The 25,052-nt window shown below is 39.4% G+C and overlaps 1 protein-coding gene across 5 annotated transcripts in view; it reads left to right on the top strand.

The window, feature by feature from the left end:
• The window catches only part of LRRC28 (leucine rich repeat containing 28), a 50,908-nt gene that overhangs the window by 9,575 nt on the left and 16,281 nt on the right, over window positions 1-25,052 (top strand). For 3 of the 5 annotated variants that reach the window (XM_017805129.1, XM_017805130.1, XM_017805131.1), the window contains 2 exons: window positions 295-432; window positions 21,977-22,183. In XM_017805129.1, coding sequence (XP_017660618.1) covers window positions 295-432; window positions 21,977-22,183 — 345 coding nt within the window. Of the gene's footprint in view, window positions 1-294; window positions 433-17,991; window positions 18,018-19,960; window positions 20,005-21,976; window positions 22,184-25,052 lie in introns of those variants that run through there. The other 2 variants (XM_017805132.1, XM_017805133.1) reach the window with 2 other exon arrangements.

The following is a 25,052-nucleotide window of genomic DNA, read 5'->3' as shown; positions in this document are numbered from 1 at the left end:
AATTGCACAGACTCAGAGCAGAGGAGTGGGGAAAGTTATTTCAGAGCAGAATTGTCTGAGGAAAATCTAGAAAGTGTTCTGTATTTGTTACCCCCTGTCTCACTGCCAGCAGAACTGTTTGTTAGCAAGATGAACATTTCCACAATTGATGTCGTTCGGTTGTGAGACCGACTTTTAACACCTCTCACTGTGCTCAGACATAGGGTACTGTGGCTTCTTATCCTCTCACAGCCCTGTTAGGGTTTTAACGTTTCTTCTGGGTCACAATCATGTTTTAATGTGTTCTCTCACAAGCCATTGGCTCCCTGGTTAAACTGCAGTTTCTGGACCTCAGTGACAATGCCCTGGAAATCGTGTGTCCGGAGATCGGGCGCCTCAGGTCCCTGCGGCACCTCCGCCTGGCCAACAACCAGCTGAAGTATTTGCCTGCAGGTGAGTGATGTGAGAGGGGTCACAGCAGTGACGAAGTCATTTCAGCTTCATTGGCCAAGTGCTCTGGGTGTGTTAGCACTTTACAGTTGGTAGGACTTGCACTGAAGGCCTGGGCAGGGATGGACACTGTAAATGTGCTCTCTGTACTTGTAGAGTCCTGGAAAATGCTGCTGAAGTGGGGAAAACGTATTTATTTAACAGCCTTTGCCATCGTATCAAGAAAATATTGAACTTCCCTGAGAAGACACAAAATGCCAATGACAACTGTCATTATGATAAAATGATGTTTCTTCCAATTTTCCACAATATACAGCATTCCAGTCCTTCCTTCCTTTCTTTTCGCCCAACAGCCCTGCTCTCGTATTTTCTAAAAAGACACATGTCTGGTAGGTTTGCCTGTGGCACTTCTATCTCATTGTGACAGTAGATAACAAATGTTTGTCTTGCTAGTTTATAGTACAAAAGCAAAATTTATTCAAAGTAAATGTGACACAAAGTCAGAAAAAGTTGGCCATGGGCAGATTTTGAATGATTTTTTTTTTTGCCTTCTAAATCCTTTGATAAGCAGATGTAACATTATCTTCCATCAACCTTATATATTTTCAGATAAGATGATGGTGATTCTCAAATATTTTTAAATTTTATTTTTTAGTTTTTCTCTGGTGTATTTGCATTTTCTCCTCTTCAGAGATGATAAAAATCTAAGGCTATGATTTCAAAAGCCTGGTCTAACTTAATCTAACAGGATTAGCTTTTGGCTCTGATTTTAACTAACTTCTCAATGTGACCTTCATGTGTTTGTAAGTTCATGTTGTTTATTCTCAAGAAATATATTGCAAATGCTCCTTGAAGTTTTGGGTGCAGAAATCTCACTGTCCTTTCTTTGACTTCTCTTATTAAGCCTGGAAAAGTCAAAAGAATGTTTATGATCAGAAAGAAAAAAATGTATATGACTATGTAAATGCTCTGGAATGAAATTAGATAAACCTGTTAAACATTATGACCCAAGGCCAATAAAATTTCCATCAATTTTCAGATGTCCTACATTCAAAAGAAAGGAGTGACTTGAGTGTGCTTTATGTTCCTCAAAGATAATTTACCTTATGGTGCTGTACCATGAAAGAAAGACTTGTTCAAAGAGAAAGTGACACATTTGCTGCAAAACTTCACACATTAACTTAAAAAGGTTCCAAAAAAGACTTTCAAAAAGATAATTTACATTACTGAAGAGCTGATTTGGAGTCTACCACATTTGATTAGGAACTGGTATCAGCTGAGGCTTTGCTGCATTTTATTTCTCCTGAAGTCTGTACAAAATTTGGTGCTGGGCATTGTCCCTAAGTGCGTTTGGTTTTGTGTGCATGGAAAATTTGCATGCTTAGGAGTAATACAAGTGTTGAGTTGGAGGAGCCAGTGGTGCCTCTGTGTTTGCTGGGGGAGTCCCATGTGCCAGAGCTGCTGTCAGAACTAATCCTGTCACTGTCACTGTGACTGGATGTCACACAGCTCCAGTGCCACCAGCCTGAGCAGGATTAGCCTTTCACTTACACTGAATAGTTTGCCCTCTGGAGAGTTAATCTGCTGCATTGAGTGTTTCCTAAACATAACAATTCCCAAAGAGGGCTTCCAAGCATGTTTTCACAGTTGTTGTTTGTGGAATTGCAAAGATTTCAAAGACTTTGTTTAAAAAATAAATTCTGAGTTTCAAAGTAACACATATGTTCAACAATTGAAAAAGTAGAGCAAGATGGTAAGTTATGATGAATTGTTTTATCCTTAATTATACTGGTAGCATGAATCTTCATAATAGTATTAAATAATGTTCTGTCAGGAGAGCTGGCAAAGTTAACAGGATTAACTGGGGTGGGATGGGATTTCACTGCAGTGCATCATTTCACTGTGTGTTCACTGCTTTCCTTACAGATCCTGCATTGCAATGCATTCCTAGGGAAAGACAGCTCCTAATGGCTCTTAATTTATAATAAGTAACCATTTAAGATATAATTTAGCTTCTACTAGTGCAGCTTGTGTGGAATGTAAAGATGTGCACTAAAAATAGCTTTGGGGTTTAAATGACACTCATTTATGGAAGTTATTTTAGGGTGGTTGCCCTGTCATTCCTGTTGGATCTCCATGCCCATTGTCTGGTCTTACAAATACCCTCAGTTTTTTAGAAATTCCATGGATATCTAGGGGGATACTCTTAGTAACATCCTAAACCAATTGCTAAAAATGTCTTCAGCACAACTGCAGAACAGTTGGATGGTAAATGTTTGTCATTAAATGTTGGAACACTCCCACTGTTGTATTGCATTTTAATTTTTAAGAATGATACTCTGTTGTGTCTTCCTTTAATTGTGATTAAGAGCTGCAAGAAACAATGCAATTAATAGCATATGTTGATTCATTATCCATTTTTAATTGTTTTATTCCACAGTTGTGCTCTTAACATCCATTCATTAGTATTTAAGATTTGCCTTGTAGAAACCAAATTTTAAAATAATTGAAGGAGTAGCATTTAAGATCTAGATTTAAGCCTCTGGTCTGATTGTGGACATTGTTCAGGCTCTGGTAGAGGTGGGGCTGTGGTTTAACTTCCATGTGATAGGCAAGATTTTAGTCTCTTAAGTCCCTGTTTCCACAAAACTTGTGAGAGTTTCATAACAGAGAGCACTCTGCTTTTGTCAGGCTTTGGTCACGATTGTCCAACGAGTTTTAAAAAGTGATTTTAAGGGGGAGGACGATACAAATCCATGCAGCCAGTGTGAATCCATAAATTTTAGTTTCCTGAAGAAATCAGGGAATACAGGACTGATGAGGGGAAATCTGGGATTAGGTGCCGCAGGGAATTGTGTCCCTTGGAGGTGAGAAAGCCCTGTCTGTGTGGTGTAAATGCTGATCCTTCCTTTGTGCTCAGCAAACACTTGCAGTGGTGTCACCCTGGGTAAGATCCTGTGCTTTGGCCTCAGGGCTCTGAGTTTAAAACTTGGGGCTTCCATCAGCAGCCTCAGTGCTTGTGGGAGCTGCTGACAGATGACTCAGCTGAATTGAGGAGAACTAAAGGGAAAAATTTGTCCAGAACAAGCGTGTTGAAATTGAAATATAACATAAAATAGCTGGGGAAGAAAATGCCGTGTAAAATTCTCTTAATGTCATGATTTGAATATACTTTAATGAGTGGACCAGCTTCTGCCTAATGGAGAGTCATCAGTGTCTAAGATTCTCTGGTAATCACAGTCCCTGAGAGGTTCTGCCTTTCAAAGGAGAGCTGATTAAAAGAGTTGCAGAGAAGTAATATGAGATTTAACGTTACAAAGTTCTCCTGAGGACTTGTTGTCATTTAAATGCACATTTTTTTTTTGTAAATCTTGTAGCTTCTGTCTTTAACAGTCTCTTGGTTTGTTTATTTGGCTCTGGTATATGTAATTCTTGAACATGAAGTCAAGCTTTGTGAAGTTTTCTACTATTTAACACTCGAATAATCTAAATTGTTGAGGGCCATTTGGAAATGTGTAACAGCAGAGACCTTACTGAAAAAAATCAGCATAAACAAAAGATGGTTACTTCATATTATTTCATTAGTTCATGTATAAGCTTGACTTAGAGTTGACATTGTGTTTTCACAGTAGCTTAACTTTTTTTAGAGATTTCTCGTTTTATTCAGTGAACTGATGTTTCATTTTAATTTAGAATTGTAGTTATCCTATATGAATGTGCTGTCAGAAGTAAATTTTCTGAATCTTCTCACGAATGATTAATTAGAAAGCTCCCCTTTGTTTCTGATGTTTATAATGCATATGATATTTCATCTCCTTTCATTCTTGAGAAATGATATTTATTTTCTCTTTGTGTGAGAACTGTGGCATCATTTGCATAGAAAAAAGAAAAAAATCCAGTGAGATGTACTATAAAAATTATTCTTGAGGACTCCCAGAGCCAAGGTTATCTCAGTTTTGCTGTGTTACTGTTTAGATTTGGTTTGACTTGGAAACTTTTGATGTGCAGAGGGGGCTCCTCAGGTTCACATTTTGGTCTTGTAGTTGGTGAGTGCACGTTTGGAGAACAGATGGCTTGAAAGGGGGTGGGTTATGCTCAAATTTGAACTTAAGTTTCTTATTTGACGAGGATTAGATTTTTTTTTATTGCACATTACTCGAGAGGTACTTCTCCTTAGAAATGGCAAGTTGTAGCATCTTGTTCTGAGATTTAATTAAAAATGAGGTTATGTTTACTCAGCACATGCTGGAGTTAATTATAGATTTACTAAAATGAAAAGCTTCATGTTTTGCCAAGTCAAGAGCAAAAGCTAAGTAATTAAAGAAGAGGGTATGGTTTATGGTCCCAGCCCATCTTTTGGCAAAATTCCCTTTAAGAAGGGCAGGGAAAAAAATCAGCAGTTGTCTTTACATGGACTGGAGCAAAGTTCCCTTTGTGTTTGCTGTCAGGGAGCTTTGAAAAACAAGAGTTGAGTGCATTGATCAAGCCAAAAAACCAAAAGTGGTCAAATTATGTAGAACTTTGATGTAAAGTGTGGGGTGGTGGTTCTTGAATGGTTCTGCTGGGGGGGGGGCAGCAGCAACTGCCGAAGGGGGTTCAGCTCTGAGAGACAAAGGCAGGTTCAGCGAGTGCTCCCTGAGGGAATGTGGGGCTTCCATTCCAACTCCTGTGCTGTTCCCTGAGAATTCTGCATCTTCTATCCACTTGTTGCCATTTTGCCTCCTTTAGGTAGAGTCTGAAGGAAAATATCTTCTCCTGCCTTTGGTGTTTTAGAGTGTAAACTTCAGCAATGCCAGGGGGGTAACAGCACATGGACTCTTCCTTGGGTTTCTCCTCAAATCCTTTCCCTTTTTAAGGCAAATTGTTTTAGAAATACAGTCAGTTCAAGACTCATTAAAATACATTTGTAGGCTTATAAAACTTCATCTTCAAAGCATTTGAGAAAGATCCTGTGAAGCTGATAAGGGAGTGTTATCCTCATTTTACAGAGTGGAAAAAAGTGTTTTTAACAGCAGTGATTTGCTCCAGGCCACAGCAGGAGTCAGTGTTAGCCAGAAATAGAACCTGGGTGTTCCCATTCCATTTGTTAAGACCACACCTTTTTGAGACTGATCATGTTTAATATTGGGGAGGATTGAGTCTCTCCACCCATTATTAGGAAATTAATAATTATCTCTCCATAATGAATAACCCTCCAAGTTAATAGAAAATTAATGGCGGTAAGATCAGTGAGCCTTTGTAACTGAAACAACTTGAGCTTCCAGAAGGCTGGAAGAGTCCAGGAGCATGAATTTTGAAATATATAACTTCCAGATAAATCCTAGATAATTTTCTCATGCATAGGTAACTGCAGTGGTAGTGTCAAGAAAGGTGCAATTGTTATTAAAATTATAAATCAAATGATAATTGTTGATTGCTGCTTTGTTTATACAGTAACCCTTGGAATGTTGAGTGATTATTGCAAAGCTTTGGAATTTGCTTTACTGATTGGGGGGCAAGAGAAGCTTTCAGACATGAAAGCTGCATATTCATTTCTCTCACTTTTTTAATGTTGCTGTAAAGTACAATATCTGTATTTACTATTCATACCAGCATTTCACTGGTAAAGACTTCTTGAATGCCCAACTTAGTAATTCTGAATAGAGCTCAATAGAAGGGATTTCAATAAATCTTAATTAAGGGCATATAAACACGACTTCTTCCCTCCCTCCTTTTCACAGTAGATTTCCACTGATCATGGGCACAGCATGCCAATAATTCTATTCCTACTCTAGACCCTGGCATGAAAATATGTAGTCCGAACTCATTTTGTTAAACTTGTGTTCCACATTTTGATTTAGAGCCTTCAAAATGGAGGGGAACAGATCCTTGTTTCTTGCCTGCTCCCCCCAGATTTCCCTTCTGCTTTTATTACCGTCTCTGATCAGGGGAGATCACTTAGATACTTAATGAAGTTCAGATTTTTTTTTTTTTTATGATGGTTGTGACTTTAAAAGCAAAAGCACAAACTGATGCAGACCCTGTTCTTTTTTTCCAAGTTGGCATAACCTTAGTCCACTCTGCTTTCCTAATTTAGTAACACGGATAAAAATATGCACGCCGGGCCAGGTTTGGTTCTCCAGGCACCCATCCAGGAGCGTGGTGTTTTTGAGTAAATGGACTTGTGGGGATTTGAGGAAAACACAGATTAGGTTACATGAGCTTTGCACTCTGGAAATATGTGACTATTTAAAGCAGCATGGACTCCTAAATAAAAATATGTTAATTATTATAATAATATGTTGTTTTCCTTGAAGTAGTTGATGCCTAATTATTAAAAATAAGGTTTTATTTGCACAGATCTGTAAAATATGTGTTGTTTAATAATTAATTTCTAGCGTCAATTTACTGTATAAACTCAAGAGTCAGCACACTAAGGTTTACATTACCTCTTAGGTTCAGCAACAGCTAATTATTATTTTTTTTACCTAAATTGATGCCAAACTTCCCCACACTTGCCTCTTACTGAATTGTGTTTTTCACTGCAGGATTAGTAAGGCTCAGTAATTACACTGTATTAATGCAGAAACACAATAAAAATACCTGATAGTATCTCTTAAGACATTCTTTGGATTTCTAGGAGGAAAAGTTTTTAAATGTTTTGATCTTGTATAAACTCCAATCCAGGCAGCCTGGAAGGACTGAGTTTTTTATAGGACAAATTTCCCCTATGAAATTACAGCAGAGAGGAGTCAGGAACAACATGGCAGTGGTTGGGATTGGACTTCATGACCTGACTGGAGGTGACCAAAGCACAGGGCAGTGCATTGCACAGTTGATATTCCTTCTGGATTAACTTCCATGCGTGTCCAAACACAGCGGTGCCGATGGAATGAAAGGAGGTTGGTTGCGTGAGATTTTGGAACAGTCTGCCTCGCTCAAACATTTGGTTTGGGTTAAAATCTCAGGAGGACCACTAGTACTTCTGAGTGCTTTGAATTTATGAGGAGGGAAGTGAAGACAGAGGATAAAAAAATTCCACTAAATTCCTGGAAATTTTTGTTAACTGAAGTTTTTCCTGTGTCCCCTCACCTGTGTAGTGTGTCAGAATGAGTCATCTGTGCACAAGAGCTGCTCACTAGTCTCTCTTTGTCTGCTTGCCCCTTTATTTTTCTTCCACTTCCCCCCCTGTTCAGGGGTTTTTAAAAGCCTCTTTGTTGCTGTCATGCAACATTTTTTCAATATACCATGGAAGGTTCATAATGTCACTGGATGCTGGTAACAAATATAGTATAAACATCCAGTCAGAAAAATTCTAGACCTATATTTTATGCTTAAAATGTTGTTCCAATATATGCTTTTGTTCCAACACTTCTTCCAGATGGTCTGTTGGGCTCACTGGAACTGAAATATTTCCCGTAAATGTAGCAGAAATGACGTTAGGAAATGAAAAAACCCAACAAAAGTATCTCTTTCAACAATGGCCTGTGGTATTGCTCATTCTGGGGTCTCACAGCAGGTCCTCAGCAATGCATGTGCTGAGCATGTATGTGTTGTAATTCATTAATCTGCAAACTAATAGGAACCAGTTGGAAGAAGCCATCAGTGTCTTTCATTGCAGCATTTAAATTAGGGATTCAGATCTTGCTTTGTGTCCCAGGCTTATTGGACTAGAAAATTCCCGTCTTAAAATTTGCTATTCTAATTTAGCCCAATCACGGGAAAAAGTATTTGGAAATTAAGCTCCTTTAATGAGCATGTTTTCAGTTAAAAAAAAAGTTAAATTGGTTCAGTGCGTTGTATTTCCAAGTACGTGTGGTTTTATAAAGCAGATTTTAACTTCTGTGGTCATCACATATCAGGAAAACAAATCAGGGACAGACTGAACCTGGCACTGAGGCTTCACAACAGTAAATTGATGGCTAAAATCCTATTGTAGCACAAGCTGTTTGAGTTTTCTCATTAGTTTAATAATATTTAAAGGTGGCTCAAAATTGTAACATAACTGTACGGATTTAAGTTTTTTTCTTATTTCTTACATATTGGCAAAATGATAATGATTTTGTATCAGTCACACCTTGTTTTAAAGCCTCTAGTTTTGGTGATGCTTTAACATGAAAAAAAATCTCTGCCTGGTTGAGTTTTGACTGTATTTAAACACGAGCAGTGTGCTGATGTAATTCCTGAGTTCTTTAACAGATCCAGGAGTGTCTGGGAGCAGGGTGCTGTCCATCAGTGTCTGAGACCATCCTGGTTTTGCTGGAATTCTGACCTGTAAAGATTCCCTTTTTGTATAGAACCCTTACTGGCCACCAAATTTTAGCCAGAGTGACATTGTAGAATGAACGTTGTTGTAGAGGGTCAGGCTGTCTGTGCCAGGCTGCCTGTGACCTGTTACCCAGATTTTTTATTCTCAATTCCTAATCCCAGATCCCTGTGTTTTTAGTTTTGAAACTGGATTCTGAGAATGGGCCAATGTTGCCACTTGTTCCCTACTGCTCCCTGTGAAATCCTAGTGAAAGTTTCCATGCACCAAACTCGAAGAATTACCCCCTCCGGTCCCTCCCGGTTCCTTTCCTCCTTTGAAGAGGAGTTACTGAGAAACCTGGTGAGGTGTAGGTGAAATCAGGATGCAGCAGGAAGAGCCCAGCCAGTTATTCCCAGTGGTGCTCCCAAGCCTGTTGTGCCCCTGGCTTTGCCGTGCTCGTGGAAATCCTTGCAGGGACACGTCTGTTTGCTGAGCTCTGGGCCATGGGCTTTCCCCCGGTAGCTGTTCCCCTCCAGGGCTCTTAGATAGGAGATAAAGGACTTGGAGCTGCTTCTAATGGAGGGTACTTGGATGATTCCCGCATTCCTGAGAGGATGGGAGCAGATTTAACTGGATTCTCTATTGTTGAGGGATTTGGTGCTGCCTCTCTAATCCCGGCTCATTCTTCTGCTCGGCAGTCCTTGATTTCTCTCGTGACTGTAAACCCTGTTTCTCCAGGGGTTTTCCTGTTGTTTGTGGGGGGTAGACAGGAATTTTGAAGATGTTTAGAGTGCTTTGACAAACATTCATCTGAAGCTTAAAACTGGAGGTCTTAAATGTCTTAAATATAACTGTAGAAATGTGGTAGTCGTGATGCATTTTTATGCCTTTTTATTAAATAAGGAGTCCTAAGTACAACTCATTTCCACACAGTTCATTAAACATAAAATTGCATAACATTTTTCTAGTAAACTCGATTTGAGATTTCTCAGTGAATTGCTAAAATACAGACTTTTTCTAAAGGAAGAGTCTTGCATGTCCAAGTAACTTCCAAACTTTGCTTTTAAAAGGCAGTCATGTGGCATATGGAAAATAATAAATTGAAAGGATTTTAAAATGAAATACTGATTTTAGTAGTAGAGTGAGAAATGGTCTTTAGATGATGATAAAGTGAGTAAAAGGGGAATGTGGAAGTGCTGCTACCACATAAAAATAGTTCATAGAGTAACATACCAAGCAGTCATTCAAACATCTGCCAGAAGAAATGACAACCTGAAGTTTCTGGGGTGTTCGAGAACAGAGCCCTGATGGAATTATCCCCCCTGCTCCACTCCCAGCTCCTGCCAGTGTTGGAGCTGCCACTTGGGAACTGAGGGCTTTGGAAAGTCTCCTGACCTTTGAATAGACTCCCAATGACAAGTGGAGCTGGAGGCCACGAGACAAAAGTGGGAAGTTTATGCAGCAATATATAACTTTAAAGAACATTAAGTTGTCATTGCTGCTTTGATCAGTGATAGGGTATACTTTGATAAAACTCAGATATAGGGCTTCAGGCTGTAGCATCAAAACAATGCATTCTGTTCCTTTTAGTTTGTGAAATGTATTTCTACAGTCTGTTTTTAAGAAGTGGAATGTGCTTGTGAGAGCTGATTAGACCTGGCACACAGACCTAAATAATGAAGGTCAAATAGAATTATTTGGGGTTTATGTTTTGATTGTTTGAAAACTAGGGTTTGAGGTTTATGGAGAGGACTTGTTGTGACACAGTTATGTACTACAGGAAAAAAATCACTGTGGAAGTGGCCACAGTTGTGTTTGCATTCAGTCATTATTCCATTTGTGGTGTTTGTTTCATGCAGGTTTATTGACTGCAGAGGAGAGAAAAGAGAAGTGGAGGGTCTCTGGTTGCTTTTGGTCAACCTTATTCCTCTGGAGTTGAATATAAGATGTAGAAAAGCAGATCACCAGGAATTTAATTCTGTAGGGATGCAATTCTGTGGTGTTTTCTTGCTTGGGAGTGTTGGAAGGTTTTAATTATATAAATGTATCTGGAAATCCATGAAGACTATAAAACCTAACATTTCTTATTACCTGCGTGGGCTCTAAAGCTCTATAGATCATTACTGTGTTCATAGCTCTGGCAAATCCCCTTCCATCCCCAAAATTGCTCGTGTCACCTTTGATAATCTTCATAAATGAGAAGGTGTGATGGCTCACTGCTTGTCTGCCTGGTTTGCTGGACAGCTGTCAGCAGGACTGCTGGAAGTTCATGTAATCACCCTTGTGTTTATTGTGATGGAATGCTTGGATATATGCTAAGATATTGTGGGGAGGGTTTTTTCGCTTAAAAAAACCCCACCAAAATAATCCAAAAAGGAATCTTTAGGATCTTTTAACTTTATTTTTGTATTATAAAAAATCTGCAGCAAAACAAAATTCACGTAAGTTGCTGTGACTTCTTTTAAGGTGTCGTTCCCCTTCTTTTGAAACTTCTTCCCTCAACATGCTGAATCCTCTGTTGAGAGCACAGCAAAGCCTCTTCTTTGGAATTTGATCCAAGGGTTTTTCCGTGTGAGGGCTGGCAGGAGTCACGTTCTGAGCAACCCCAACACACCCTGGGGCCGTCACCAGGCGGATTCTCCTTGTTGCGCAATGCGAGTATCAGCCTGTCTGCAGGGGGGAGAGGAGGGATGCTGGACTTCTAGTAAGGCTCTTCCAAAAACCATCACTTCTTATTGAGGGTATATTCCCAGAAATTAACCTCAAATAGTCATCCAGTGCCTCATATCACACTGGCTCCCTGAGTGAAGGAGTTGCAGAAAAAGTTGGTTTGTAACTCATCTGCCGGCACTGAATTCTTCTGTTGATGATCTGATAGTAAAGATAAGGCTTTCCTGATTCCACATGTGAGATATATGAACCTCACTTCTGCAACTTCAAAACAGCTGCTCTTTAAAATACTTGTAAAAGTCTTTGGTTTAGAACTGTTACCCAAAAGTAAAACTGAACTGAAAGGGAGTTTTAAGGGTGTCTCTCGTAAACGTTTGCCAAGAGCTGTTCACATGGGTGAAGACAGATGTGTATTGATAAGGCTGAGACTAAACCTCCAGAGCTGTGGATGTATTTTGAGAGAGATGTTTCATCTACAGATGGTGTTTGTGTTTCTGTAGTATGAGAACTTCTTTAATACCCACAGTCTGTTCAGTGGTGTTTAGTCAGGCGTTCAGAGAACCTCAGCTTTGAAAGGATATTAAACTGCAGCTCTTTTTTCTCTGACATTTCTCATCAGTTTGTAATCGTGTGCAGTAACTGCTTTGCAAAGTCCAGGTGTACCTTAGAAGGGCCTTACTGATTTCAGTGTGCTCTGCTGCCAAAGGGCTCTGACTTGGCTTTGCTGCACTGACTTATTTTGGAAGGGTCCTAAGCCAAGCTCAAGTAAGCCATACAAGCAAAACCAGCTTTTCAGGGGGATTATGTCCGTGTTTACTGCCTTTACTGACATTGCTTTAAAATAAATAAAGAAATGGTGAAAACTCTGGTTCACTGTATCGTTCACCACCATACCAAGGTTAGTAAAAGTTAAGCAGTGTGTGTTTGCCAGCACGTGGTTGCAAACTTGCTCATGAAATTCAGTAGTTGTTAGTTCATAGAGCCTATTGAGCTGTTTAGTTTTCAGAAGATAATTACCCGTTAACTAAACTAAAATAATTTGCTAGTCATTTTTTATGTAAAACCTCTTACTAATTCCTAATTTTTGAGATCTTTCTTGCACCAGATTAACTTTTGTGATAGGAAACAATTAGCTCTTGAATCTTAGTTTTTGCAACTTTTAGGACTGGGTGTTAAAAGTTAACTTGTTTTCCCCTTAAACTCTTAAGTCTTTATAAATAAAGTTATCTAAGAAGGTACTTTCGTCTCTTTGGTTTCCTTCGGGGTTTTTTCTTTCCCTAAGCTCTCTCTAACCTGTGTGCAGTGATTAGCTGTATTAACAGGTAGTTGATTTTACTTGTGCATTAAGCAAATGCAATTTAGTATTAGAGATTGAGTGCTCAGGGGAGCTTGGAGAACAAAGTCATCCAGTCTTTGCAAGTGAACAAACACAAACTTAGAATTGTGCAATAGAAGGATTTTACAGTGTATCAACTTCCATTTTGACCTTGTTGACCAAGTATAATTTTCTTTTTTCCATACCATTGTGACAGAGTTAAATTACTCCTTGTTTTTGACATCCTTGTTTTCACTCAGCTGGTCTGTTGAATGAATTGAGGCAAAATAAAACGCATCATTTACTGACACTAAATCTAAATGGAAAAAGCCTGTAAAGAGAATGTGTGGAACTGGAGGTATGATGTGGGATTAACCTTCCTGTGGTTCATGTCACACACACACAGTTTGATACCTGTATTTCAGTTCTCTTAATGTTATTGCAGCGACATTGTCCAAATCTGCATTAAATTGTCATTCTAGATGAAAGGCTTTGATACCAAGTGTACTCCAGTTGGTAATTATTTAACATTTGAGAGCTTTATGAACTAAGACTACTTATTTGTGTAGCTAAAGGAATGCAGTTCAGAATGACTTGATGGGGGGTTTGGAGTGTCATTGCAAGCCTTACTTGTCTGCTTTGTGCTGATTTGAAACACTGAGCAGCAGAAACTGTCACTGATTAAGGCAAGGCTCGAAGTTGCTCTTAGCATTTATAAAATCAGGACATTGCTAGTGTTGTTTGAAGTCAGATGTCTTTTTTTTATTGCTAATCTTAGATAGGAACTGTTAGTAGTTGGTCTATACCATTTTTTTCAGTAGTAACCACGTCCTTATAGCAGCTCCTGCCTCACCAGCCAAGCTGGGCAAGTGAGGAGGGGCAAGAGCATCTCCTGCTACTGCTGCTAGGAAAGGACATCTGGACACCATAGTTTTCACCTCTATTGTATTGGGAATATTTCCTGTGAACAGTTTGTCAGTCCCTCCCTGTAATTACTGTTGCAATTTGTAGTAGTGGCCTGGAGGAACTCTTATTTTCATAGGACTTCAGACAGTCCCATCCATTAGCATTCATTTAAAAAACAAATATGGTGACTCCACTGCCTTAAACATGGTTCCCAGCTAAAGATCTTCCTTTGAATCTTTTCCTTTCCCTCAGCCCACATAATTTTGTTGTATTTTTTTGTTGCAGAGGCAGAATTTGACCCGAGTGTTGTGTGGTATTTCCCAGTGGTACAATAATCAAGCCATAACATGGTTTGATATAATGTTATACTTTTCCACTGAAAGATGAAAATTGAACCTGGACCTCTTGCTTTTGTTATGCTTTTAGTGGAGAAGAATTAAAAAAAGTAATCCTAAGTAACTTGAAGAAAAGGAAGAAGGATGTGTCTGTTGTGAGTTGGTTGGAAACAGTTGATAGCAACAGTCACAACAGATGGGTCTTTGCGTGGATTATTTAGACACCACTGTAGGAATGGGGTGGGAGCCACTAATCTGTGTTTGTCAGAGAGACCACTCTTGTGTTGATCTGAAGTTTTTCCTTGGAAGAAGAAAGGAAAAAGCTGCCCTAGAATTTACAGCCAGGACTGGCCCTGTCTCTGTGATTTCCTGAGCTCTCCCTAACCTCTCCTTAGGATGCTCCTTTTGTTTGCCTTAGTTTTAGCTGAGCACTGGTTTGTTGTCCTGTAGTTGCCATCTCTGGTGTCCAGCATCTTGAGTTCAAATCAGCAGCTCTGTCTTTTGTGCACAAAGTTTTTCTGGAAGGCTTTTTCCCCCCCTTTCCATATTAGTGCACAGTGAATAGTAAAGATAGTCAGACATAAACAAAACAAGAGGAACATAACAGGTCTCATGCTTTATTCATGTCACATTTGTTTATGTTCATACCACCCAGGAACACCCAGAGAAAGGAAAACAGCTGCTCCTCAAAGGAGAGACAACAACAAAAATACATCCCTCCCTAAATAAGAGACTTTTTCTGTAAGGTGCTGGCAGAGTTTTTCATGCCATATATTTGACATAGTACCATTCTGTCTCTTTACACTTCATTTTGGCTGCTCTAGTAAAAAATTGGGATATCAATTAATAAAACCATAGGACAATAATAATATATTTCACATCTCTAACTTGTTTGTGCAGCAGCAGTACCTTGCTGTGGGGCAGTCGAGTTCTAGGCAGAGCACATGAGAACAAAATGAAAGGATAGGTTGTCTCCTGGAAAAAACAAACCAACCAAACAAACAAAAAACCCAAGACCAAACCAAAAAAACAGCCAACCTGATCATTTCATGGCCTTGAGTTACCTTTGTGAATAAACAATTTTTTTCTCTCCCTATCACCCACCTTTTCCACCTTTCTCATCTATGATAATTTCTGGTATTTTTATCATGTGATTTGTTCTAACTGTTCCCATTGAGACCATCAAATTGTGGGCAGAAATGGAATTCCAAACCTGCCCCGAGGGGAAATAGGGAGCCCAGGCTAATAACCAGTGTGGATCTGTGCTCTCTGTGTGGCACTGAGGGAAGCACAGAGCGCTGGGCCCAGGACGTACAAACAGCTGCCAGTTGTGTTTAATTGTGGTGGAAGATGGGGAACCACTGACCTTTAGAAGGGTTTGACTTAATGAGACCCTCATGCCCCATGTCTATTTTCAGCCATTTTTAGCTGCCCTAAAATTACTGTTTAGCAAGATTGGACTTCAGGGAGCCACTTTTCTCACCTTTGCTTGTGAATGATGGCACCAAATAAATAAGGATTGGTGCTAAATTTGCGTGTGACATTTAGCAGGGTTGAAGGAAAAAAAAGGCTCTATTTGGATATATTCAGTAGAAGTGTGTGTTTTTCACTTGGTTTTGGGCTTTGTCTGCTGGTTAAGTGTTTTGGAGAAGAGTCAACATAGTTAATGGCTGAAGTAGGTGAAACCATGAATTGGGAACAGCTTTGAGGGGTGTTACATGACCATGGTCATTCACAAAGACTATCCTGCCCCAGAAAAATCTTTTTTCCCCTGTTCTTTCCAGCCAGAATATTTGTGTGAAATGCAGCTGTAAGTATTGCTTTAAAATTAATAGATTCGAGTTTGATCAGCTGGGATAGAGGCATTTTTCTTCCATAGAATTTTTATGGGTTTGAATTCATTCGGCACCTTATGTAAAAATGAGTTATTCATAAAAGAGTTGCAGTATCACAAGATCTCTTCCAATACCTCTGCTTTTTTGTTCTTAAAACACTAAGGAAATATTGGCCTTTATGGGAAAAAATACAAGGAAAATCATCTTCAGGTCTATTAGACTTGAGAAACAGAACATTTTTCAAGCCCTCTCACCAACAATACAGAAAAAGAGCTGCACAAAGTAGTGTCAAAATGTAAATGGGATTCAATTTGCCTGCCCCTTTCACTGTCCTTAAATCTAATGATACCAATTTTCAGTTATGGCCAAACTTCCTTGCTTGAAGATGGCACAGGTCTACCTTAAGTGTCAATTTGTGCTAGAAAATTTAATTTTTATAGGCTATGAAATGTGAGCTGTGTGGTAGGACAGTAAATGTAATGTAATATATAATGGGCTATTTAATTTGTTTTAACCATCTTAAAGTCTCTTTAAGTCCTCCTGAGGCATCCCCGAGCAGATCTAAAGGAGATCTTTTCCATCACACTCTCAACAATTTAAATTTGTATCTCCTGTCTGTTCCAGTTTTAAATTGATAATAGTATCCACTTCAGATTCGTGGGCATGTAGAGACTTGGAATTTTTTTCTAGTGGGACAGGTAGTGAGCTTTATGAGTGTGAAAGGCTTCAAATGCCTTTTACTCATCAGCACGTGGTTTTACAGGTCTGAGCGGAAAATGCATCTTGTGCTCGGGTTCATGGAGGTTGGTTAAAACATTATTTCAGGGGTGAGGTAGGGGAGCCACTTTTAGCACCTTCTGTTCCTTTCCTGGAGCAACCAACATCCATTTTAGAACCCAGGACAGGGAGGGATCTCTGGTGCACGGAGTTCACAGTCACAGCCAGTCACCACAGAGCTCCGTTTTGCCAGGGTTCACATGGATGTGTCCCTGGGGTACCATGGGCTGGCAAACATCACTCCCTGGTGTGCAGCAAGGATTTGTTAGCACAGAGGGCTGCAGCCCTGCAACAGGCACTGCAGGGTGGATCCATCACCTCCCGTTAGAACCCTTTGGTTGCAGAGTGTTTGTATGATCACAGCAAACCATCATTATTGCCTATAAAAAATAGGAATTAACATACCTCCTTGCACTTGATATAAATCTGTATATAGAAATTGTCTTATTTTAACTATGGCTTGTTGCCCTTAGGTGGTGAACAACTAGACTTAGTCTCTCTCTTTCTTCACTGTTTCAAGCAGAGCCCTGACTTGCAGCCCCTTCTTATCAAGCTGATTTTGTGTTCTTTTTTTCTTTCCATTTCTACCACTTAAGTCTAAAAGTTCTTGCTCTTCCTCCTGTATGACAATTTTTTTCTAGTTACTACTTTAAATGCTTGTGCAACAGCAACTCAAAACTTAGTATTGTTTTTTACCCAGCTGCAAAATGGAAGGTCTGAGCAAAGTAGACCCTTGAGGAACACCACCACTAGTAATATTTTCTGCATCCCAATAATTTGCCAGGAGATGTGATACGTGTGTGTTACCAGTAACCAAGAAATTTCACCAAAGGACAATAAGCCAGTAGTCCATGATTTACATTTGAAAAGATCTGGGTTGTGTTTTCATTCTGCTCCCTGTTTACCTTCCAGTCACTGGTTGCTCTTTCCCCTTAGAACAGTTGTTATGAGATGCTGGGGAGAGCTGAGCTTGCATTAACAGGGCTTTTTGAACACAGGTTCTACATTCCTTCTCCAACCCTAGGCTGCTATCCCAGAAAATGTCCTGTTCATTGAGAATCCTCGTGCCTGAGTCTGCAATTTTGATATATAACCCATTTTTTTTTTCAGTATTCTGGGATGGAAATTTTTTTAAGCAGCCTCATTTCATTTTAGTAATGGATGTGGTAATTTGCAGTGCTTTGTCCTTGTTCCCATGAGGTATTCTGTCTCTGTCCTCATACACAGCATTATTCTTACAGGAAAAAATTATGCAAAAAGCTAATTTAATATTTGGTTTGTCCTCCTAATTTCTACCCCTTGTTGACACCAGTTCTTCATTTCTTGCTCTTTTATTTCTGGTTGAGAAACCTTTTGTCTGTCTGTGAGTTCCCATTTTCCTGGCCTCCTGGCAGTTTGCATTTAACTTCTGCAGCCTGACCTCCAAGTGCCAGAGCTCTCTTTGCTGATCAGTCCCTTTTTCCATTCCTTGTAGGTTCTCTGCTTTCTCTTAATATCCTGCTTTGAGGTGCATTCTCATGCAGGTAGGTCTGTAGCCCTTTCCTGTCCCCCTTTTTTTAACTTTACTGCGATATAAAGACTCAGATTTAAAGTAAAGCCATGCCTTCCATACACTCAGATCCAACTGTGTATGTGTTTCATATATCTTTGGATGAAATTCTGGTTTATGGCCCATCAGGGAAAGGTGGGATTACTCTGGAAATGTAGAGAAAACTGTTAGTTATTTTTGGGTCATGCAGCTGGTGAGGCCTGTACCCCCAGAAAGATTAAGGAAGTTTGAATTGCCTTTGGCAATTATTCTATGTTGTATAGGCTGCTTATTTCCAGATGGTTTTTTTTGTTTCTTTCACGTAAAACCAGGGGAATTAATTTTAAAAACTGGCATTTAAACCACCCGAATGAGAAATAGATTTTTTTTTTTCTTGATTCTAGGTATGTTTATACAAACACAGTCAGTTTTGTTAGAAGGTCAGTCATTTTGGAAATTTCCTGAAATTCTTTCCAGGTTTTATGGTAAAAAAAAAAGGAAAAAAAAAGGTATACTGTTGTTTCTTTACTGATGTTTCTTTTTTTTGAGGGGGACAGACCTATTGGGCAGTTTTCTGTTGAAAACCCAAGTACGTGAGATGACAGTTCACTTGTCCCTTTTTCCAAGTCGTTGGGAAAAGTTCTCACACAAATAAAAGGGCTGCTTTTTGGAGCCTCCAAAAATCACTTCTGAATCTGCATGTTATCAGGGATGAAAAAGATGGAATTAATTCCTCCTGGGCTGGCAGTTCTGGAGTAGATCCTGCAGGATCTCTGTCCCCCTGAGACTCCTGTCAGGGGGCAATGGGAGGGCACTGGCTCCTGTGTCCAGTGAGGTCAATCTGGGTGTGGATTTACAGCCTGTCAGCCCTCTGTGTGTGCACCATGAACACATGGGTGCCATATGGAATTGCCCCTGGAATTGCCCAGCTCCGTGTGATGGCAGCAATCCATGCACATGGACACGGGGGAAACGCTCCGGTCCATGAACCCACACGGGAACGTCGTGTTGGGGCTCTGCCTCCACAGAGCTGGGGCCGGGGGTCAGCAAAGCTACTGAGGATCCTCTGCTGGCTTCTGACACCAGAACGGGGCTCAGTGCTCTGCTGGGCTGGTTTGGATGGTGGTAATCCTGGAGCTGATGTAAATTTTAAATTACACTTTTACGAATTTCATTTAAATGCAGTTGGACCTCCTCAGTGGGGTTTAATGGTGACGTGTAATTCTTGTCCCTTTCTTATCCTTGGGGGTGTGGGGGGAATCTCTGCAAGTCCCCTCATCAGCTCTTTTTTCCATTTTCCTTTCTGGATCTGCTGGAAATTTCCGAAGTTCACCTCTTGTGTATCTTTGTGCTTGATGAGGTGACAGCAGGAGAGGAATTTGCAAGTCTTTCACTGTGTTTGTTAGCCAAGGCTTCCTCCAGTATTTATGTTGCAAGGCTTTTAAAGCAAGGATAATAGTATTTAGTAACTAAAAGCTTGAAAAACCTTATTAATGGCCTGTTTATATTTTGTGTTATTCCTCTTTATTGTTTTCCTTTGCTTTCATGAGATGGAAACCAATTTAGTGTCATTAGTAAGTGTCTGAGCATGTTCTTCAAAATGAGCTTGGAGCACTAGAGTGGAGAGTCTGGGGGTTATTGCTTTAATGTGAGGGTTATATTTTTAATATGATGGCACTTTGTGTTGTTTGGTTTACTCTTTAACTTCACTGTGGGTCGGGGCAACATGTGGCACTATATGTTGAAAGTGGATGTTTACATCTGGTATGCATTGGAAGATTAAGGTAGAGAGGATGAAGTTTTGGGCAAGTATGTGTTTTTTGGATGAAGGATAAAGTGAGAATACTTTTATTTCCTCTTAGATTTGAAACATATCATTCTAGCAATGCCTTTGAAACTCTGCCAGCTTTGCCAACCGTAACATTTATGGGATTTTGGACCTAAAGTGAACTAGAGAACTGTTTTTAGTGGCAGAGAAAAAGGTTAGTACATGAAAATAGCTGGGCCTATTATTGACTGCATGTGGTCAGTGGTTTGGCTGAATGTAGGTGGCTCTTTTCCTGTCACTGTTTTCAACCATATGGCTTTGTGATGAATATAAAACTCTTTCAAAATGAGATCTACTGCAGTTCATTGCACGGTAGTTTTGTGCTATTTAGTAGCCCTTGTTTTGCTTTTGTCATTTAATTTCAATCTTGTTTAAAAAAACCCCACAACTTTTTAAGCTTATTATTCCTGATGACATAAAAACTGAGAGGTTTGAAGAATGTGGTCATCTGTCTTCAGCACCTGCTTCTGTCAGTATAATTTATAAAGGGATGCATAAACTGTGTTGTCAAGTATTGTAGTTAATGCTGGGATTGTTTGCAGTGGGCAGAAACTCCTTTTAAACATGCATACACATTTTGTTTAATTACTCTGTGAAAATCTCTTAATACTGAATTATAACTTCCCTTTGTTTCCTTTTCCCGCTTTCAGTCTTGAAAGCAACATTTAGAGCAGCTTTTCCCAAGGTCAGCTTCTTTTTCCCGTTGTGTAAAGTCAGCTTGGAGTTAACCTGGTGTTTTGTTTCCTTCTCTGGGTGCAGTATACACAAGGTGCTACCTCAGAGCTTCAGGGAACAGTGAATTTTCTGGTTCCTGCTGCAAAGAGCTCAAGGGCACAACAGGTTCTGTTTCGCTGTAACTTAAACAGCATTACCCTATTTATATCTTTGTAAGAAAATCTGGGTGATGGAGCTGTAACTTGTACAGATTGTGGATTGTGGAGATTGTCTGGTGTTTTCAGTGTAGAAAATTCTAGTGAATCTTGTTTTAGCAGCTCTCAGATGCAAGAGCTGGTTTCATTCAGCTGAGAGCAAAGTACATTTGGGTCTGCAAGATGCTGAGAACTGCAGGGAGGGTTAGGGGCACTGAGCACTTGGGGAGTTGGTTCCTTTGCTGTGAAGTACTAAAAAACAAAGGGAAACTGTTCCCCATGTTTGGGGAAAATAATTTATAGAATTATCCAGTTTTTAGTGTAACTGTAAAAGAATAACTAAATAAGCAATTAGATAACCTGTAGGTCTGCTTAATATATTTTAAATATATTTGTCAGGCAGTCCTGCATCCTGGTTCCACAGGCCAGGCACAGGGAAAATCACTGTTGCACAAGTGAGGCTGCTGGTGTGATTACATCAGACTTTTAAGAATGTAATTTGTTGCTTGCATTAAAAAAATCATACAATACCCTTTAAAACAGAAAATGTCCTTTTAAATTCTTCAAATAATTAATACCAAAATCTCCAGAAACTGTAGTTACTGCAACTATAGCTTGGGATGTAGTGAAATATCTTCCTACAATATAACTTTCGTGACATTGTAACTGGTTTCAAGAAATTTCATTTCTAATTTAAAATAGGTCTTCTGAACTGTATTATGAAGACAGAGGTGTTGTTCCTGGGGAGAAAGACTGTCACTGAGCAAGAAGTGCTGTGTGTGTTTGTAACTCTCATTGCAAGAGAACCTTAAGTAATCCCTCATTGCATCCTCAGTGTTTAAAAAACCCACTAATTTCACTTGGATTCGCATGACTTTGGGGTCAACACCCTCAATATTAGCAAGCTTTGTAATATGTTTTGTGTATTTGGGGTTTGGTTTGTGTTTTTTTCCTAGTTCTGATTTAGGACTAGAAAGATGGGTAATATTTTTGATGGTGGTAATTGCCACGATTCAGGAATGCTCTGTGAAAGATCTCATATTTGAACATACAGCCTAACTGAGAAGTGTTCCTCATCAGAAGGGTTTGAAATACGAAGATGAGGGAGATCATTAGTATCAGTTCTCAACATGGATTGATAGAACAGTGCTATAAGAAAAAGAAAAGCAGCACAGCTCGCTGCTGGACTTTGTTTTCAGTTTATTCGAGATATTCTTTGTGCAAATATATAATTGTTAATGCCTGTTTGGATTGCAGAGGTTGGAGACCTGAGGGAGCTGCAGACCCTGGACATCTCCACGAACAGGCTGATGACTTTACCTGAGAGGCTGCACATGTGCCTGTCCCTGCAGTACCTGACTGCAGACAGGAACCACCTGTGGTACGTGCCCCGCCACCTGTGCCAGCTGCCGAGCCTCAACGAGCTCTCCATGGCTGGAAACCGCCTGGCATTCCTGCCTCTGGGTGAGTCACCCCCTCGCTGGGCTGGGGGCAGGCAGAAAACAAACTTTCCATCCCCAGTAAGAAAAAAAAACCCCAACCAGTGAGTGTCTTTGGTGGTCCCCCCACAAACTCTGTGAAGTTGTCGCACCGATCGTGTTGTTGGAAAATATGTTCATTTAAAAAATGCAGGTTAAGGTTTCGTGTCTTTTTTAAAACAATAAGGCAGCTATCAAATTTGCTTTATTTTTAGCTAACTGAGGGGAAAAAGTTGAAATGATGCTGTGCTTAAATATAGTCCTGTGTAATCTGAGTTCCACCACTTTGGGTAATGATCTGTTTCTGTTTGCTGGATCTGAGGATTTAACGAAGATCCTTCAGTGAGGGTTTCAAACTTGCTGTGGAATCCCAGTAACTCCCTATAAACTGTTTTTCAGCATTAGGAACATCAGTACCACATAATCCAGCACAGCTTTAGTTTGTGCTGTGTACAGGCATCGACCAAAACTTCCACAGTAGTAGCCCAGGGAAGAACTCCTGTGCCTTTTTCTCAACCCTTCCAAAGTCTGGAACTGTGGAAGCAGGTCAAGACCAGGAGGTGCAGTCAGTGTGTGGGGTTTTTTCTGTGTCTTCCCTTGGGAAAGGCAAGTCCTCTTCCCTGGATTTGTCACTTCTCAGCTCTGCCAGGGGCCAGAATGCTGGAATTCTCTGCTGGGATACAGACAGACATGCAGCTCTGTCCTGTCATTTGAGTAACCAATAGTAGTTTTTCTAGAATACAGAGTTTGGTGTTAATTATGTGCAGATGAAGTTATGATAATCATGTTGGAAAGAAGCTGGAAATTGAGGTGGCTAAAAATGAGATCATGATTTCCAAAGTAATTACATTGTATAGCTTTAACTTAATCTTTTCACTACTAGCAATTTTAGTCTTTAAAGAACTTTATGATCTTCCTGATTTTCCTATCACCTTAGTTTATATTACTGGAAACTAAGTGCAAATAATGTCTCCAGACACAGTGTTTTAGTTATGTCCCAGCATATGTCATTGTATAAATGAGAAAATGAGTTCCAGGATGCACCATCCAGATTCCACAGTACTAATTAAAACAAGCAAAGTGACTTCCCCTATTTTAGCTAATATTTCTACCTCCATGAGACAGGAAGTTGAATATTTTTAATTTTGCAAAAATAAGATGCTGTTAAGTAAGATGAGATGTGAAATATGAAAGGATAAAAGTTTTTGCTACTTTTGCACTTGTAGCTTATCTGTGAGTGAGCCGTGACCTGGATGAGCCAGAGATCTGCTGAACTGTTTCAAGTTCAAAAGGAGGAAATAAATCTCTAATATAATGACACACCTTCTTTTTTCTTTATTTTTAGAGTCAAATTCAAAACATTCGAAAGGAACTTTTAAAATAACGGGGAACATCAAAGACTGTCAATTGACCTTGTTCAGTAGTTCTTAATAGTGACTCACTGGTGAACATTTGGAGATAATTTGCTATCTGTGGATATGAAACTGAATCATAAATCCTAGAGTTCAGAGGAAAAGCAGCACAGTATAAATGTAAATGTTTAATCCTTCCTCTGAAGAATCAGAAAGGCTTCAGAGTGGTCAAGATGTGCTGAAATAAAGTAGAAGAGAGAGTGCATTGAAAAGCAAAAAGATTAAATCTATCTTCTGTTGCATGGGAAAATATTTTTCTTGGAGTGTTGCTGAAGTCAAGGCATAATTGTGGCATTATTTCTGCTTGCTGCACATGTTGGCTAATGGGGGTTTTGTGTGTGTTCTTACCTCCAACTCCACTTCATTAGTTAATGGCTGAGTAAGGACCTTAAATAGCAGTGCAAGGTACTGCAGAAATATCTGCAAGTGATATTCAAGTGAGTATTGTCACAACAATCCTTTGCAATTAGGGAGTTGTGTTGAAAAGCAGATAATTTATTCATCTCCTGACAGAATGGTTGGGTTCTTTCTCTTTTTTTTTTTTCAGACATGTCCGTGTTAAAAGAATTATGTTTGGAACAAATTGCTTAATGCTTTTTAAGGCCAGATTTACTTTATTTATTTCACGTGCTGGTTGACATCTACTTATGCCAAGAAATCCATTTTTCCTTGTCTGAGTATGTCCCTTGTAGAACCTCTTGTTAAAGGTGATGGAAATCTGCATTTTCCTGTTCCTGGACTGATAAATTAGATTTATTCCAGTGGTAGCACAGCACTGCTGGATAGGGACTAGGGAGTTTTTTTTGCTCTGTACATTCTTTTAAGTTTGCAGCCACTTGTGTCTTAAGAAAAACAGTGTAACACAATTAATTAATTTTACAAAATACAGTAAAAATACCTGATCCCACTCTCTGACTTTCAGAACTGGTACATAAACAAGCAAGTGGGTAAACAATAGTGAATTCGTAATTTGTTCTGCAGAATACATTTAATTGCTGGATATGCCAGTATTTTATGAAAATTATTATTTTTCAGCTTTGAATATTTCAGTTTATATTCAAAGAAATGAGACACTGTGGATCTGAGCCTTTGTGAGCCTTCCTAATAAACTAATTTTTAAAAACATCCCCCCAAATTGTCTGTGTAAGTTGAACTGGAAGCTGCATCCTGGACAGTCGTATTATTGTCATGGTAACTTCGTGCTGCCCCAGTAAAAGGTCTCAGGAAATCTGCTGATCATTTTATATCCATCTGCTTACAATATAAATTATCTTTTGACAGAAAATTAACTTAAAATTTTTTAGCATTGAGAGATGCTCCAGTGCCTGAAAACAAATTCCACTGCAAGCAGAAATGTGAATCTGATGACATTGCAAAAAGAAAAATGATTTATGTAATTAAGTACAACTAGAATTAAAATAGGCCATAAATTCTCAAGTGTAC

This window comes from Lepidothrix coronata, unplaced genomic scaffold (assembly GCF_001604755.1).
Source record: "Lepidothrix coronata isolate B3197 unplaced genomic scaffold, Lepidothrix_coronata-1.0 Scaffold11, whole genome shotgun sequence".
Classification (NCBI taxonomy): domain Eukaryota; kingdom Metazoa; phylum Chordata; class Aves; order Passeriformes; family Pipridae; genus Lepidothrix; species Lepidothrix coronata.
This window is presented reverse-complemented; position numbering and strand designations above follow the sequence as displayed.